This window comes from Gracilinanus agilis, chromosome 4, assembly GCF_016433145.1.
Source record: "Gracilinanus agilis isolate LMUSP501 chromosome 4, AgileGrace, whole genome shotgun sequence".
Classification (NCBI taxonomy): Eukaryota; Metazoa; Chordata; class Mammalia; order Didelphimorphia; family Didelphidae; genus Gracilinanus; species Gracilinanus agilis.
Window position 1 is genome coordinate 98327478 of NC_058133.1, and position 19437 is coordinate 98346914.

General features: G+C 31.7%; 1 protein-coding gene across 1 annotated transcript in view; it reads right to left on the reverse strand.

The window, feature by feature from the left end:
- DENND1B (DENN domain containing 1B) overlaps nt 1–19437 on the reverse strand; it is a 355643-nt gene that overhangs the window by 100711 nt on the left and 235495 nt on the right. Inside the window, exons 10-11 of the mRNA XM_044674913.1 lie at nt 7109–7209; nt 2428–2434 (exon numbers count right to left, since the gene is read on the reverse strand). Of these exons, the coding sequence (XP_044530848.1) occupies nt 2428–2434; nt 7109–7209 (108 nt within the window). The remainder of the gene's footprint in view (nt 1–2427; nt 2435–7108; nt 7210–19437) is intronic.

Genomic DNA, 19437 nt, shown 5'->3' on the forward strand with positions numbered 1-19437 from the left:
ATATATATATATACATATATATATTTATTTATTTATTTATTATTTGCAAGTTGTCTCCCTCATTAGAATATGTAAATCCTTTGAGGGCAGATAATGTGTTTTGTCTTTCCTTATATTTCCCAATCTAAGCATAGTGCCTAACACAGTACAAAGTTCTTCATAAATGTTTGCTGATCAAACAACTAAAGAAAACATGTTGGGAAATGAATTCTTCTCCCTAAATCATTGGCTAGAATTAATAAATTTATAAAATATTAGCTGAGTTTTTTATTCCTGAATTGTTTCTAAATTGCTTTGACCTAAATGATATCTTTTCTTCCCCCCCTCTAATTTGCATGAAAAAGATTATTTGGCATAGATTAACATTTAGGACATTTTCTTTGGTTAAAATATACCCTTGGGAGTTGAGAGTTCCTTCTTTACAGAAGTAAGGGACCAAGGGTATGAAACACTACACAATATAATGTCAAATATTTTTAAAATCCTGTTTACTAGAAGTTTTCTTCTTTTTTATTCTTTGCTATAAGTGATTGCTTGCTGGGAAGGAAAAGGAAGGAATAGAATGGGAAACAAAAACGACAAAAAATACAATATAATAATTTTTTTAATTAAAGCTAGTTGAAGGACCCTATCTTGTCCTTGACTTACTTAACACTAACATAATGGAATACTCTGGATTCAACAGGAAATAATAGATATGATTGTATATCAATCTTTTCCTGATTTATAAAAAAAAGACTGATAATCTTTCTAGTCCCAGTTCTCCTATTAGTATTCTACTTGGGACTGTATAGGAAAGGGGATAAAGTATAAAATGTAAACTTTTTTTTAAATTCCTGGAACCACATTTACATACTTTTCATCAAGCTAGATACAGAAATTTCCATGACCTTCAGTGTCTTAAGAGCATTGCTTACTTTTGCACTGCTCAGAAAAACAGGAGGAAAATGGAAAATGGAAAATATCACGATGAAAACACACCATTTCCCTATGAGGTGGACAACCTCATGAAGTAAGTTAATAACAAATATAGTCAATACTACTTATAATATTCTCTATGTCTGCATTTTGTCTAAATAGCTTTCATATCCTTCCAGAAGAATGTAAGCTTCTATGGGCAGAGACTGTTTATCTTCAATTTTTTAAATCTCAGATATCTAACCATACTGTCATAAACACCTAATGAATATTGAGCTTAATTTTACGACCCAAGAAATTATCCTTATCATCCAATTTAAATAATGAGGTAACATCATAGAAAATGGAAATGAACTGAGAAAAATGAGTCAATAATAACAACTTACATTTATCTAACTCTAATATCAGTTTACAAAGTGTTTTCTGCACACAACCCTTTGAATAAAAGAACATGATCAAACAGTACCTATTAAGCATCTTCTAAGTCAGAGATTTTGCCGAGTATTAGGAATGCAATATGAGAGTCAGTTTCTACGGGAAAGGGGTTTTCATTTCTACAAATATTATCATTTCCACATTATAAATGAGACTTTTGGGCTTAGGCCAATTGACTTTCCCAAAGAAACAAAGACTAGGCATTTTCAAGATTCAGGAAAAAAGCTCTTTTAACTCTAAACCTAGTGATCTTTTCATTATGGCATCCTAGGTTGGAGAAGTATCGGGAATATATTTTTGTAGAGGCTCTTTAAAAGACTTGATGATTTCAAAATAAGCAAGAAGTCAGCTAGGTGGCTCAGTGGATTAAGAACTAGGTCTAGAGATGAGAGAGCCTGGGTTCAAATAAGATCTCAGATACTTCCTAGCTGTGTGATCCTGGGCAAGTCACTTAACCCCCATTGCCTAGCCCTTACCACTCTTCTGCCTTGGAACCAATACATGGTATTGATTCCAAGATAGAAGGTAAACAGAAACACTGTGAATCAAATATCCAAATAATATACTATCATAAATGGCTCTGAATCTTTACAGTTTTAAATTCTGCAAAATAGCTAGAAATCAACATCCTTTGGATGAATTTCAAATGTTTAGATTTTATATGTCATATGGTCAAGAATACTGGCCACGAAGATAAAGCATCTGGATTCAAGCCCTAGTTGCAGTTCTTATTATGTGGCTTGGGGCAAGTTATTTAACTTGAGTCTTGGTTTCTTCATATAAAAATGCAGATTGGTAATATGCACACTATTCAAGTCATAATGCATAACTTTGTGAACTGTGAAACACAATATCTAAATGAAGTCTCTCAAACAAGGGCCTGTGTAGTATTATTTACCTCCTCTTAAAGCATTAAGCCTTAAGGTACCCAAGGTACAAAAAATATTACTCTTCTACTAGCTTTTTTTAGCAAGTCAAGCATCCTGTTGGCATCTTTGACATATAACAACCACTACTGGATTTTACAACATATTTGTTCATGGTTGTAGTATCCAGCCCAATTTAAGTGCTTACTATTAAGCTATAATTAACAAAAAGTTGGTTATTTTTCAGTAAATTTTTATTTCAAGAAAATGACCTTTATTAGAATATGACCATATTATGTCTTTTAAAAGTATTAACAATAAACTCCTAGGGCTTGGTCAAAATTTTTTTTAATTGACGGATATCTCCCAAATAGATTATAAGCCCCTGAAACTAAACTTGGTAAAGGAAAATATAAAGAAAACATTAATAATGGGATTACTGGGTGCCTCTACATGCTTTTTCTCACTAATTTCTTACAAAATTCAAAACATATGAATATTAGTACTATAACCATAATTAATCTGGAGCATCATTTTCTAAAATAATTACCATGTTTTGCAGAACATAAAGTTAATTGAAAAATAATTATTTCTTTCTCACGAAAAGAGGATTGTGTACATCCTAATGTGAAATTGACTAAATTACATAAAAAGTAATTTTGCAACCCTAGCTAGAATTTCCTAATTAGATTAGAGTGTTAATAAGTCAGAAGGATATCCTTGGTAAAACAGATGCTTTATCATCAATATGCAAAACTGTCCTGCACTTTTCTTTCAATGAAGTTATTTACCAAGATTGGTTACAGAAGGCACTATGTGACTGCTTTTTTTTTTTTTTGTAAGCAATTAATCTTTATTCAAATATAATTACTATGTGAACAGAAAAAATGGGTGATGGGTATATTTGTTTTGTAGGAAGATGGATTCTTACAGACCACCCATGAGATAGAATCCAGTCCCATTTTTTCAGTGTGGCTTATGACATAATTTATAATTTTATTTTATTTTTTAAATTCTATACTCTGAATAATAGGGATTGGTTTATTTCCCTCTGAATGGAGGCAAAACCAGCTGGATGGTCACAGTGTAGTCCAAACAATTATGTGGAGAATAGGATATGAAAATGATGAATTCCTTTTGAACAAGAGTTAACTATTTGTATATATGGTCCCTTTTCTAATTTCCTAGAATCATATTATTCAGAAGAGTAGTTAGCATTTGATAAGGCAAGAATACCTAGCAAAAAGACTGACCAGGGGTAGCTGAGTGGATTGAGAGACAGGCCTAGAGACGGGAGGTCCTAGGTTCAAATATGACCTCAGATACTTCCCAGCTGTGCAACCCTGAGCAAGTCACTTGACCCCCATTGCCCACCCTTACTACTCTTCCACCTATGAGCCAATACACAGAAGTTAAGGGTTTAAAAAAAAAAAGACTCACCAGCTTAAGAGTATTGCAATTCTAAAAATTCTGTCATTGGCAGATGGGTGCTGGTTGTATTGCTCCAAAGCTATAGGGGTAAATACTTTTTTCTCCTAGTATACTAGAAATAGTATTCTCTCAGTAACTAGGAATAGCCTTCAAAGAGCACCGTGACTTTATATGTTAAACCCCAGAGGCCTGAGGAAAAGATGTTATTACCTAGAAATAGAATTCTCACTGAAATTGCAGAAGGGTTCTTGTCAAATTAATGGAGTTGGAAAGAATACTTATGCTGCCACACATGAACTCATGATAGAAATATGCAAATAAGAGAAACTGAGGCAACAAAATTCCAAGAACAGTCTATTTATTAGCAAATCTAGCAAATGCGAATAAATGGGGTTTAAAGTTGTTCAGTAATCAAGGATGCATCTGACAGTCAGGAAAGATCTTTTATAGTGATACAGAAGAACCTCAAAATAGATAGCCACATCAATATGTAGTAACAAAGGTGGTATCTTATTTCTGATTGGCCATTGTCAAGGTTACTAAACACAAGGTATGTCAGTTTATCACTAGGTGGTCTAATATTCTCCAGAAAGTCTTCTGGTTGGCAATTTCTAGGAGAGAAGAGGACCTAGCAATTTACATGTTACTGATTTTTGATAGATTGGAATTTTGTGGCAAGAAAGTTCTAGCCAGGCACACTATCTAAAAAATAATCAAAGAAAATATTTGAAAAAAATTCTCATTTAATGCTCATAAACAACCTGTGAGGTGTGTACAAATATAACAACCCTTTGCCTCACTCAAGGGCTAAAGAGTTCAGAAGAAGAAATAATTTTTGAACATGAGCATGTGGAAATTTGTTTTGATTGGCTAAATACATTTATAATAAGTTTGGTTTTTCTTGTGTTCTCAATTTGAGGGTTGGAGACAAGGTAAAAAGAAAATCATAGCTAATTAAAATTAAAAATGTTTTTAAAGAAAAAAAAAACTAAGCTAAGATCTTAGCATGGACTGTTACCAAATCTTGGACATAATATCTATTCAGTACAGGGCTATGTCAAGATTGAGCAATATCCCAAGGTTCATAGTGTTTTATGCAGTTCTAGGACTATGTATATATTTCTAAACCCACAATCATGTCTGACATGAAGGCAGTGCAAAAAATGATTCTATTAAGCAGCAAGGTGGTACAGTAGATAAAGCCTCAGCCCTGGAGTCAGGAAGACCTGAGTGCACATCAGAACTCAAATACTTACTAGCTATGTGATGCATGGCAAGTCATTTAACCTCTGTCTCAGTTTCCTCATCTATAAAAGGGGAATAATAATAGTACCAAATTCCTAAAGTTGTTGTGAGAATCAAATGATATTAATAATGTAAAGTGTTTTGCACAGAGCCTGGCACATAGTAAGAAATATATAAATGTATTATCAATTATCATCACCATTATCTTATACAGTGTTATGTATAAGAAGGTATGAAATGGTGGTAAGATTCAAAGGTTGATAAAAAAATCCAGTACTATCTCTTTACATGGGTTCCATTAGCAGGAAAAAACCTAGCTACTAATAACAAGGACTAAAATAATCAGTTATGACAGGAAAGGGTAGTAGCACTATAAAAGTCACAGCCCTCTCAGATTTTCTTCATTTGGAGGAAAGCTGTAAGACTGATTATTTTGTACCTTAATTTAGAAGTTCTTTAAGTTTGTAAGTGTCTATGGAATTGCCTAAATCAAAGACCTATTAATTACCATGACTCTTAAGAGTTTAAAGATTTACACAGAAAAATTAAAGTGATGCTGATGATAGCTGTTATCTATTATCAAAACACTGTCCATTTATTAGAATTATGTTCTTAAAGGTTTGGTTTTAGAAAATTAGATTATGTAAAAAGGGATTTAATTGAATATTTAAATCAAGCCTAACTAATAAAGTTACTACTAAACATCTACTAAATACAAATCAATATAAGAAGTTCTTTAAGTGATACACATTTTTATAAGTTAAGTTCTTTATTACATAAAAGACATTTATATTCTTGCAGGAGAGAAGTTAGTTTACCAAATAATGAAAAGAGCTCTAAATTAAAAGTTAAAAGAAGGTTGTTTCCAGACTTCACTTTACTTGCTAATTAGCTACATGGCTATTCACAAAGTTGTTAACCTATGACACAATGGTCAATTGCTAACTCTAAGAGGATGCCAGAAATGCCCTGCCAACTGCTTCTATTTTTCCCACTGATGAAAAAAATCAGTAGAGCACTGGTAGGTCATTGGGCACCATTACAAGGTGATGTACCTTAATGTAGTCATGGAAGTACAGCTGTGGAAAGCTTCTACTCAAACCTTTTAACCTTGGTTTGGCTGCGATATTTTGATAGAGAATTTCTCTCAAATGTTAAGCTACAGACCCGATGTTTCCTTTGAGGATTACTACTTATATAGATAATCAGAAAAATTAACTCAATAGAAAAATTATCCAATGCATTGTAAGAAGTTAAATAATTTTAGGTATATTATCTATAATATAAACTATTCCATTATATAAACTCCATTATAAAATAATTTTTAAATTCTTAAAATTAAAAATTAAGTCTGTCATTTTTAAAGTAATAAACATAATTTTAATAGTGTAAAAGGTAAATAGCAGAATCCTATTGTTTTTAAACATAGTTTTTTAACTGTTTTTTAAAGATAATTAAAAAAAACAACCTTAGACTCCTTTGGGATTACAAGCTATATCTATGAAAAGTAAAGATGTTATGAAGATGCTATATAGTCTTATAGTCAGGACAGAGACCATAAGAAAACACATGTTATTACAGGTAATCTCCAGAAATTTCAGAGTTAAAAATTGAAAAAGGGCCCTAAGAATTTCAATCATTATAGGTCTCAGCTTCCTCAATAAAAATAAAGGCATTAGACTAGAACATCTCAAGTCGTAATCAATTCTAAACCATATGATACAAATGCACAATTCTGTAGACCATTCTCTTCCCACCATTCCAACCCTTAACACCTTTATAACAGTCCACAGTCTTGAAGCCAACTCTAACTGGGAATAGTTTTCTCCACTGTATCTTTAGGAACTAGAATCTGACTGTAGGACTGAATATTATACACATATATTATTACTGTCTTCCATTGGTATCCCACAGCCAGAACTTGCTATTCCAGGACCAATGTGAAAAATAATGCCTAAAACTTCCTTGTCTCTTTTGATAGATGGGAAGATGGAATGATAAATATATGCTGGTGGGGAAACATGATTTTATATATGTCCCTACAAAAGTAAATGCCTAAGACTTTTTTTTCTAAGTATACACCATTAACAAATCTCTTATGTTTAGGAATGCATATTGCACAAATAACTGAGATATTCCAAAATATAAAACAAGAGAGTTGCAGGCTTTTAGATAGTAAAAGATATAAAGATACATTGTATCACCTAACTTACCAGCAGTAGTCCAGTAGATGTGATGGAAGCACTGGGATGTATATGTGTTGCCAGTACATTGGATATAATAGTGCAGCTGATCCATGAAGACAAGCAGTTAACTAAAAAATTTTTTAAAAGATGACAATGATTAAGTTGGTTTAAAATTGAAAAGTCAAGCTCAACATTTAACATGAATACTAACAACTAGAACTTTCTAGCTGAGAATAATAAATATAAAATAATGTTCAATATTATTTAATTTCATGAAGAAAATTAAATGATCATATCTACCATAACAAATCTAAGGTCCATATGTATTTTAGATCAACCTCTTTATAAAAATATAGCAAGAATCAATTTTCTAATAAACTGTCGGTACCTTTGTCTACTTAAATATACAAGACTCAAATTTTCAATGACAAATAAACATAAAATTAATATTTGGATGAATGTTTTAGCAAAAAAAATCACAAAAAATAAAATGTGTGCATCACAGTTTGCTCATCACTCAGATAAATATAGCACGATTAAATATGGAAAAGAAGAAGGTCTGAAAGCTCCTGAGGGATATCATTAGGGCAAATTGCCAAAGAATGAAACATGAGCCAGTCAGGAGAGTCTGGAAGCTGCAATAATACCAAGGGACTTGATTGTTCGACAGTTGGAGCTTCAGTAATGTGTGAACTGCAGGTTATGGTATCAAGAGACTCTGTTCACTGACACAGAGAATGTCACTATTGACCAGCGAACTGCCCAAGCTTGACAGTTATACTACAGGAAGCCAAGTATATCATAATTTCATATTTAAACTGCTCATTCCAGATTAACATTTTGTATCCTACTTTTATGTCACAACAGCTTCAATTATATTGTTGCTACTTTAAAGGTAAATGGCATTTTAATTATTGTTTTGTTGTGTAGCAAACCACTAATTGTTTTTGAATACTTAAGAAAAGAATCTCTCTTCTCTGTCCCACAATCACCCTATCATCACAATTCATTAAAAAACTGCTTAAATTTCCATCATAAATAAAGTTTGTCTGCTGTCACTATTTTCAAGTATGTAATAAAGTGATTGTATCAATAATTTCCAATCATTTAGTTGTGTAAGATTACTAATTAAACCATTTTATTAATATGAAATAAATCAGAGAATTTTTTTAAAGTATTAGTTATACTTATTCTGTAATTCAATCAATTATAATTAGGTATTTTAGAATAGGAATGTCATTACTACAAAGAAGCACACAAAATTTAATAAATTAGAATTTAAAACTACCTTGCATATGTAAAGAAGTCAAAATTATTATTGATAATTTTGGCTCATGTATAAAATATTTAGCGGATAATTTGTTACATTTAACATATGGGAAGAAATATTTCTATTATTTAACACAGCATTTATCTAAACTACGTTGACTTGATTTTGAATTATTTTTTGCATCTCAAAGAATGCATTTTGATTTTAATTAAATTTGCTGATATCATTAATGTTTGCTTTAGTATTTTAATCTATTATATTCCTTTATCAAACATTCTTTTTAAAACATATTATCATTAGAGAAAGCACCACTAGGAGGCATTCAAATACTTGTGTGTGACCATTACAGATCATGAAATTATTTATGGTCTTTCCACTTGAAGAAAAGTCAAAGAATTAGCTGTGATTTGGGACTTCTATTTCTGTTTTAGTGTGTCAAACTCACACATTTCTTAAGTTAACATTCCTTGGTTTTAAATTAGCATCTTTGAAAGTTAAATTAATGCTTTCTGTTCTTTAAACTATTTAACCCAATCACTGTAGTGAATTGCTAATCTAAAAAGATTAAGTGTTAACTTCCAAAGGCCCCTACGTTTCCTAACTTTTCCAAATGAGTAACCTGTTAAAATAGGTATCCATTAAAAAGCATGATTAATAGAAAAAAGCTCAATTAGCTCACTTGCATCGATTTCCCATTCTAACTAGAAAATGCTTATTTGCTGGGTACTCAAGTAAAGGATTTTGCCACCATTAAATATTATCCAGACACTGTCACTATCTTCCTAGCTTTATATTTTAAAGGAAGCCAATACCTATATTAGTCACAAACAATTATGTGATGAATTTCACTCTGAATTCTAGCAAAGACATGTAAAGTAATATCCATAACTGGAGTTACAATAACATTGCTAGCATTAGTACAAAATTGTTCCCATTAATCAATACAAACCATGAAATAAAACCTCACGTTTTTATACATCATATTCTACTACTGCTTTACCCAGCCTAAGTATGGCAGAGGACCAAAAAAATATATACTACTAAAATCATATGGCAGTACAGCAAAATAAGGATATATATTGATACAGATGTTAATTCTCATAACATCCACTTCAATAACTGACAAACCCAATTGTTTTATGATAAAACTTTATGAAGAGCTGGAGAATAAAATTATTATAGCAAATATCTTGTCAGATGAAATGGAAAGGCAGTTTACAAATAATTTAAATATTTGTTAAAGAAAAATAATAAATTAATTTGGATATTACCCTTGTAATAAAACAACAAAGCATATTTCAAGTATTAATTTAATGGTCTCACTAGAGATTTTTCTGATCTTAGGTAGCTAGGACATATAAATTATTCTCGAGGGGATACTTACTATGGTTTTCTCTTGAAATTCACCCTGGAGTACTGTTTAAATGTGTCAAATATTTACTAGCAATTTGTTTAGGGATCTATGCTTCTGGAATTATTTTACAGAAGTCATGCATTCATTAAGGCTTTCAATACCCAGCATTTTGCACAGTTTTACACTCTTTTGTGTATATTTTGCACAATTTTACATTCTTTTGGTTTATATTCAAGCTCATTTACCAAATATTTCTGAGAAATTAATACAAATGAAAAAATGGCTGTGCATATTTTAGAAATATAGTATAGTGCTGAGAAACTTCACAATTTACATGTCGTTTTTTTTTAACCCTTAACTTCTGTGTATTGCCTAATAGGTAGAAGAGTGGTAAGGGTGGGCAATGGGGGTCAAGTGACTTGCCCAGGATCACACAGCTGGGACGTGTCTGAGGCCAGGTTTGAACCTAGGACCTCCCGTCTCTAGGCCTGACTCTCAATCCACTGAGCGACCCAGCTGCCCCACAATTTACATATGTTAATCAATATCATTATTTTATAATTGGGTTTGTTTTGCAGATAGCACTTTATGAATGTTAAGAAATTACAACAATGTGAATCATATCTTTAATGTTAGTATAAATAATATAAAAAAGGTTGGACAAAACAACAACAACAAAAAAAAAACTTGAATCCAAAACTAAACATGATAAAAGCAGGATGAAATGCCTTCTGAAAACTGTAAAGTTCTTTTAGTGACCGCAAAATGTCTCTGCAAATAAAAGCATATCTTTTAATACCAACATTCTGCTATACTGCAGAAAGCAAAACAATTTTCAAAATTTAAAAATTAATAACGTATAGAAGGAAAAGGGAGGTTCAGTGTATAACCAATAAAAACTTCTTTAAAAACATAATAAAATACATCAGAAATGTATAATAGGGAGAGGATGGACTGATTGCATGACAAGGGATGATAGGAAAACAGAGTGATACAGATATCTTAAGAAAAAATTTTATTCCAGATTTTACAAAATCAAACAAAACAAGCATTTCCACAAAGAAAAAGATAGTACATTAATGAAATCACAAATCTCCTGTATGTTTAGCTTACTTTTCTTCATATCTATGTAATACACCCCATCCATTAGAATCCCAGACTTTCCCCACCTTCCCTGCATCACCAAAGATATCTTCAAGGTGGCCAACACATACATACAAATTAAGCCTTTCATATTTCACCTTTTTATTCACTTTCTGGAGGTAACATTCAGAGTTTATTTTTCCAGGATTAATTCCATGGCTGGGTATTGTGAAGATGAGATTAACTCTCCCCAGCCCATTTCTAGATTTAATCACCAGAAGACTATATACCCCACTTACACTTGAGTGAGGGAGGTCTGTGACCCACCTGTGTGAAAGTGGGTGATGAATTAGAAACCACTGACTGCTCTCTGGGCAGTCCTAAGCAAAACTATAGATTATAATTGATCCACATAAAAGTAGAGGAAGGCACAGGAAGTGATGCAAAGAAGCATCTTTAAAAAGGAGTTACAACTTCCTGTGAGACCTCTTCATGCTTTGGAGTTTCGAGTTCGAGTTGGAGACTAATGAAGAATCTGCTTCATAGACCTGAGACCCTGGTCTTGGTGAGACTGTTCTTAAATCTCTCCCTTTGAACTACCACATGGGTGAGTGAAAAAGACTGACTCCTTTCTGGATTTTCTGAAGGAACTAGCCTCAGGAGAGGCCTCCCCTCTTGGGAGAGGCTTCATGGCTGAAGTCCTTACTTATTCATCTCCAGGCCCTCAACTCAAGGCTGAGGCCCCTCCAGCTGAGGACTAACTAGCCCTTCCTAGGTTGAGCCAGGAGCCAGAGCAAAATACTTAGTGTGTTAGGTTAGATATCTTGCCCTACCATCTGATTTCTTACTTTTACTCTCTCTCCTTTGGTCAATAAATTACCATAAAGAAAAAAAAATCATTTTGGAATTGAGTAACTAATTCCTGGTGACCATACTCTTAAATAATTTAGTCCAACCCTTTCATTTTAACCCCTTACATTACTGGCCCCCTTTATAGTACATTATTCTCCCTGTTCTATTCATTTCACTGTTCATTATCTCATGTAGTTCTTTCCAAGTTTTTTTTTTAAATCAGTCAGTTCATCATTTCTTATTGCACAGTAGTATTCTATCACAATATTATACCACAATTTGTTCAGTCATTCCCCAGTTAATGGGCATCCCCTCAGCTTCCAATTGTTTGCCAACACAAAGAGAGTTACTATAAATATTTTGGAATATGAGTTCTTTTCCCCTTTCTCTGATCTTGGGAAACAGACCCAGTATCATCTTGATGTGAGGAGAAATAGAGAAAAGCCATCAGAATGTTAAGTAGATCAACTTGTGGCCAAGTAGCTGAGATCTATATTGTTGAAAGGAACTTCCGTAGATACTATCAGCAGCTCTGCTAGGTTTCTATTCCACAAAAATCATGCCTCCTCCAAGAAAAACTGATCACTTGAAATTTTATCACCATGCAGAGTGAAACTCTGCTTCCCAGATCTTTTAGCTGACTTTCTCCTCTGACTAGAAGGCTCAAGGGCAATAATTAATTTCCAATTAATAAATTTCCAAAGTCTGCCTTTATAGAGGGCTCAGAACTTTCTAAGTAACCCTTCAATTTCCATCAGATGCTCTGCTTGGTTTTGACTCCATGAATATTATGCCTCTGTGGTGGGAACTCTTTAGTGTCCCTTTTTTTTAAGGAGACTTTGAAGCTTCTTTTTGGGTACAGTCTTCCCCTATTACATGGTAACCTCCTTGAGGGCAGGAAATATCTTTATTTTCTTATTTGTATGTCCAGCATTTAGTATAGTGTCTGGCATATAACAGGTACTTAATTATTAATAACAGGTACTTAATTATGATTGAATTTTTAAAAAATATTTCACATCCATGTGCCAACTGATTTTATTAATATTATATAAATCATATACACTAACTCTAAAACAAGCCAATTTCATCTAGTCCCTATCTCACACATTTTTAAATTCTCTTTTATGAGTTCTCATTAGTCAATCTTATTTTTCTGAAGGGTAAAAATATGGATAATAACAGCACCTATCTATTAGGGTTCTTGTGAGGATCAAATGACTGAATTTATGTAAAGAACATTGCAAACCTTAAAACACCAAATAAAAGCTGGTTTGGTATTACTGTTATTGTTATGATTGACCAGGTGACAATGGACTTGGAGTGAGGAAGAACTGAATTCAAATCCTGCCTCTGATATTTACTGTGTGATCCTGGAAAAGCCACTTCAACTCTGAAAGTCTTAAGTTTCCTCATCTATAAAAGGTGACAGTAATAACACCTACTTCCAAAAGTTGTTCTTTTAATTTATTTAAAGCACTCTACATATCTTAAAGCAATATAAATTCAATCTATTATTGTTGTTTCTGCTGTTGTATTCCCAACTAATAGTACCCAACACTCCATTAATGTTTAATAATAAGTATTTATATGACACTTAAGATTTGCAAATGTTTTGCAAATATTTTATTGTATCCTTACCATACCACTAGAAAGTCAGTGCCATTATTCCCCTTTTTTACATATAAGGAAAATGAGGCACAAAGTGATTAAGTTGATTTTCTGAGACCACACAGAATATGAGGAAAACTAAAAACTGAGTCTACTGACTCTCAGTCCTATATTCATTTCACTACAACAGCATGTTTTTTTCATGAAATAAAAGAGAAAATTTCTTCAGTCTAAATTATAGAATAATAAATAATGGGGAGTTAGAAAAAGAAGGGATCCCTGATGACAGGATTAAGGATTAACTAATTTTGAAGAAGTAACTTAAATTATTTCTAAATAGGGAATAAATATAATGAAATATCAAGATAAGTTAATTTTAAGAGAATAAATTCCTTTACTCTCATTGGGGAAATGGTTTTCTATAGGTATATCCCAGTCAGGAGACATATTCAGTAAATGGGAGCAACCTGCCCCTTATAGTATCAGTTTTAGAACCTTAAAACATATGTGTATCACTAGATGGATGTATTAATGTCCTTAATGCTGAATAGAGAATATTATTATAGCATTATTGTTCTCAAACAGAAAATTTAAGTAATGACCATTGTACAAAGGAATGAACTCTATGAAAAGTTAGTTATCCATTTTAGTCAGATATACTTCAAACAAAACTTTTGCTTAGCCGTTACTAAGATTTACAGTTTCAGTAGGATTTCCATAGAGTAGATTTATAAAATGAAAACTAACACTTCAAAAAACTAAACATTCTAAATTTGTGTATGTCTTAATGATAAAATTCAAATTATTACTCCACTCTTTAGGAAACAAAATCCAGTGTGTGTTTTTCATACTGAAAAAAGCAAACTACAGGATTTACAATGTCTTTTGAGGTAAATGAAAAGTGCCTTCATTTTATTTAAAGCAGAAAAGTATATATTTGGAGCACCAGTGATGCAATATCAGATTCTTCAACAATCAGTAGATGAAGTAAGAAAAGCAAATCCCTTTGAGCAATGCTCACTTATGAAAACACTATCAAAATATTAGTAAGTATACTCAATAACCAGAGATTTCATATTTCCACCACACTGCCAATATAATTAATGCTACTCTTTAATATTAGTAACCCCTTACCAACTATATCTTTATTTAGTCATGCAGAAATCCTACTGACTTCAACATGTGTGACAGGGCAGATTTTTGTCTGTTAAGAATGTGTTATGTACAATGATACATGTATAACCCAGTGGAATTGCTTGTCAGCTCCAGGAGGGGGGAGGGAAGAGGGTGGAAAAAATCATGAATCATATAACCATGGAAAAATATACTAAATAAAATTTTTAAAAAGAATGTGTTATATATTCCAAACTCAATGATACATGGTCTGGAATTATCCAGCATTAAACTAGTTGGCTTTGTTAGCACTTTAATACACAAATGAGAAATTCGAATACCAAAATTTTGTAACTACAGAGAATAAACTGCTGCAGATGGAAGAGTGATAAATAAACCATCTGGTTTAAAAATAAACACTTAATTTACACTCAAAGATAAGAATAAGAGAATACTAAGAAGAAAACTACAAAGCTACTATTATATCACTGCAAAATAATTCAAAATTTTAAAAGCGTGGTACATTTTCAAAAGAATATTTTGAAAAGTCATATTTTTGTAAATAAAAAGTCAATGCTGAATTAACTTTTGACCCTTTTATATATTTTGCTTTAATAATATTCTTTTCTCCATATTTACACATATATATTAGAGATCAAAATCTCTTCCATTTTCTCAGATAACTCCACTGTATTAAATTAGTATTTCATTTTATTCATTTATCCTCAAAATTACCCAAGTAGGCACCATCTCTTCAATTCTACATTTTTTATTACTCTATTTTTTGTACTTCATAGTTTACTAGTTCTTCCTACATTCTCCTATATAGCCAATCCTAAAATTTATTTCCCAAAACATCTCTTACCTACAAATATGCATGCTTACTATTCTATAAGTTTTTTTTACTTTCAATGTCCATTATTTGGCCTCTTCCTATATATCAATTCACTTAGGATACTTTAGTATTTATGTGCCATGCCATCTCCTACCTTTTGCAAAAGAATACAGAATCGACATATTCAAATTTGGAATCTTAAAAAGAAATACTTTTATAGCAGTGGCTCCAGACCTGAGATTTACAGAAGTGCAAAGGTTCTGTGGATAAATTTCGAGCAGTTTAAGAACATATAAGTTTTAAATTTTAACTATATTTCAATATAATTGGTCCCTTTGAAATTTTATTTTATTTTATGCATTATTCTAAGGAAGCCACAGATTTCATCAAAATGGCAAAGGTGAAAAAAGGAGAATTAAGAACCTCTTATAACTGATGGGATTTTAAATTTTTGGGTAAAATTTAAAACTACCAGAAAAAGCAATAGCTATATAAAATATTGAATAAAATTTTACATAAAACCTTTAGCATTTAACAAAGTAGAACAAAATGAATTAATAAATAATGAACAAGAAAATCTGTTTATTCAAAGAAACTGTTTTTGTTCTGTGTATCCTTTTAGGTCTATCTGGAATTCTCTCTCTCTTTTTTTCTTAATTTCTACTAAAATAGCTAGTATATGAGGATTAATAGTCTCATCAAGCAGTAAAGTACTTTATTGGTTTTAAATTCCTTTAAAGTTGACTGGCTGGAATGAGAATTCAGTACATGTTTCCACTAGCCCAAAGAAGTACATCAACATCTATCCATACCCTCTGGACCTGCTTGAAGGCTACAGAAAAAAAGCAAAGGAGATCCAGAATCTCTGGAGTGGTGTTTCTAAGGTAATCCTTATATTATGAGTTTCCTAAGGACTTAGGCAGAGGATATATCAAAGGGATGAATTATAATCACATATATAAGTGATAAAGACTACGTCAGTGCCAACAACACAAGTCCTTGACAACACATTCTGAGCCTTGATATATATACTTCCTTAGGAATGATGAAAATCCAACCAAGGTAACAATGCAGTGATTATTAATATAGCCATGCCTACACCTTTCTTGTCTGCCTCTACCAGCCCAGTCTAGGATCTCCTCAAAGTAGGGCTCATACTTGTCCCATCTGTATTTCCCACACTATGATCTCCCTGGAAGGAGAAGTCAATATTGCATAATGCTGGACCATGCCAGAAAATCCTGGGTCCACATTCTACTATTAACACTTATAGCTCTGTGATCTTAGAAAAATAACTTAGTAGATCAACTGTTTATTTCACCTTACTCCAATTATCTGATACATTTGATCAAATGTGAATTATTTTGGACAAACAACAATTTTGATATGATTTCATTTTGTGACAGTAATAGTCATCATGCACATGTGTTACTACTGACATTGTTGAAACTGGATAGAACTCACTCTCAAACCATTAGTTCATTCAATATCATTTCATGAATATACATGTTTTACTCATCTTTTTGGTTGTGTTTTTAATTCTGAGATTTTTCTGGTTAGATATTATTCAAAAGAAACATTCTTTAGATGTAGCTAATAAAAAACACTTTAAAAGACTGTAACAGTTATTACAGTGAAAAGTAAGAAATTTTATTTATAAATATGCTTAAATAGCCTGGAATTTACCTTCTTTAAAACATCACTGAAAACTTATGACAATGAATCAAGACTTGGAAAAGTGGATTATTAAAAGACTGCTTATATTATCCAATATGATGAAGGCATATTCTCATGATGAGTTAAAGAATGTGTGTCAAGATTTGTGAGCTCAAGCATAATCCATGTGAAATAAATTATCACAGTAAGAGAAGCATATTGCAAAGAAGTGTTTTTTTGGAGGTAAACATCATAAAGTTCATTGTATATCAACACTTTAATATTTTACTTTGTGCTAGTTAATTTATATATTACAATAGATTGTTTCCACCCTGTCTGTATATTCAAACTCATATTCTGCCTTCAAAAACTTCTTCAATTTGTTTGATTTGCATAATGCCCTTCTCTTACAGAGCTGTGTCAATTATTTCTTTTGCAAGTTTTAAAAAATGATTTTTAAGAACATATTCAAACCACTAAGCACTTAAGAGTTTCTTTTAGTGTGTAGTACAAGTCATAGATCCAAATCCAATAGCTATTCAGTTTTAATTGAGTAATGGTTTCACTGCCCATATTTTAAAATATCAAAATACTAACCTCAATAGCCTCACAACCATTTCTAATTTCCTTTTTTTCAAATGCCAAACAAGTTTTGTAATTACTTCTTTGCACTGTGTTTTTAAGTTAGGTTGTAATATTTTTTTCACCATTTTCTTTTTTCATAATTCTTAATAATTTTATTCATTTTTATTTTATTTATACTTTATGACATTAATCTTAATAAATAATTTGTTGGATTTTAAAATCAGTACTACCTTAAATGTTAGATTAGAAGGCATTGACATTTTTACTATATTTGTTCAAGATAACTATGAGCATATTCCTTGATTTTATAAAAAAATGAAACTGTATTTATATAGGTTCTTTTATATATTTGTTAGGTTTTTGATATTAGAAAAAATTTCTTTCTATTAACAATTTTATTATTGACAATTTTTTGTTTCTTTTGTTTATTACTTAAAGAATAATAAGGATAGCTATGGGTGGGAGGACAGCGGGGGGTGAAGGGGAAAGTAGGAGCTTGAATCATGTAACCATGTTAAAAATGAATATTAATAAATGATTTAAAAAAAAGGATTAAAATGCTTCTTGTGTACTTGTTTTGTGTCTCACTGACATGCTGAAGTCATTTATTATCTCTATTAATTACTATGATTTACTGTTTTAGGTATACTAGGTATATGCTATATGCAAATAGCAAGACTTGAAAGACTGGTCTTGTTCTAACAAGTAACGGGTGATTATAACCTAAAAATGTCATCCTGAATTTAAAAAAAATAGAATTTCTACTATATTATTTTCAAAACTAGTGAAACATTGATAAATTTGTGCCATATGATGACTATTAATAATTTATCTAGAAATTTAGCTTTTTTCTCCCTTTCATGGGTAGGACTTTAAAATCCAGGAATGGATTGATGATGGACAAACACTGAGGATTAACACTATAAAAATAGTAGTGTTTCAGGGATTCAATAGTGGAGAAAAGTACTGTACTGGAATGTAAAATTGCTGAGATTGAGTTTAGGTGGGAAGGGAACTAAAGGCAAAAAGAGAGATGAAGGGCTATAAGAATAGAAAGGAATAAAGGAATTGAGCATAAGGGGAAAAAGGAGAAGGTTTAAAACTGAAGTAGGAAAAGTAAAAGGACTATAGTCAAAGAGGGGAATTTTATGTAAGTCAAAGGAGAAATATTTATTTTAAAAATTAATTTAAAACAAACCTTAGAAATTCTATCTAATCTGTGAACAAGACATATATTCAAAGTCCTAAATAGCATCCTATTGGCTAAAAAGATATAATACAATTTAGAGAGATATCTAACTCACAAAAAGATTTTTTTTAAATTTTTTTTTTTAACCCTTGTAGTTCCGTGTATTGTCTCATAGCTGGAAGAGTGGTAAAGGTGGGCAATGGGGGTCAAGTGACTTGCCCAGGGTCACACAGCTGGGAAGTGGCTGAGGCCGGGTTTGAACCTAGGACCTCCTGTCTCTAGGCCTGACTCTCACTCCACTGAGCTACCCAGCTGCCCCAGATTTTTTATTTTTAAAAAAGTTTGTGTGGCCTTCTCCTCTTGAATTTCTATCCAATACTATTCACATTCAAACTTTTAGATCTAAGGGAGCTAAATTATATGCAGCAATTAATTCTTAAATTTACTCATGAAGCAACCAGAAGTAAAATAAGAAGAAATAAATCAGTAATAATGAAATTTGGAATTTCTAGTCATTTCCTATTTGGAATTAATGGGTTTTTTTAGTCCAAGAAGTTCTCTTAAACAAAGAAGTAAGAGAAAATATTGAAATAGGTTTCAAAATGATATATGATATATTTCAGAATTCAAAAATGAATTCTATACTAAATGAAATCTATACTATCAACATTAGATTTGAGTCATGTAGAATAAAATATAAACTCCTCTGTTTAGCCCTATACATTTCTCTTCTTCCGATAATCAGCAATGCAACTGAACTGGTCTTTTCTATGAATAAGAAAATATGATGGGAATTTTATTTTCTGTA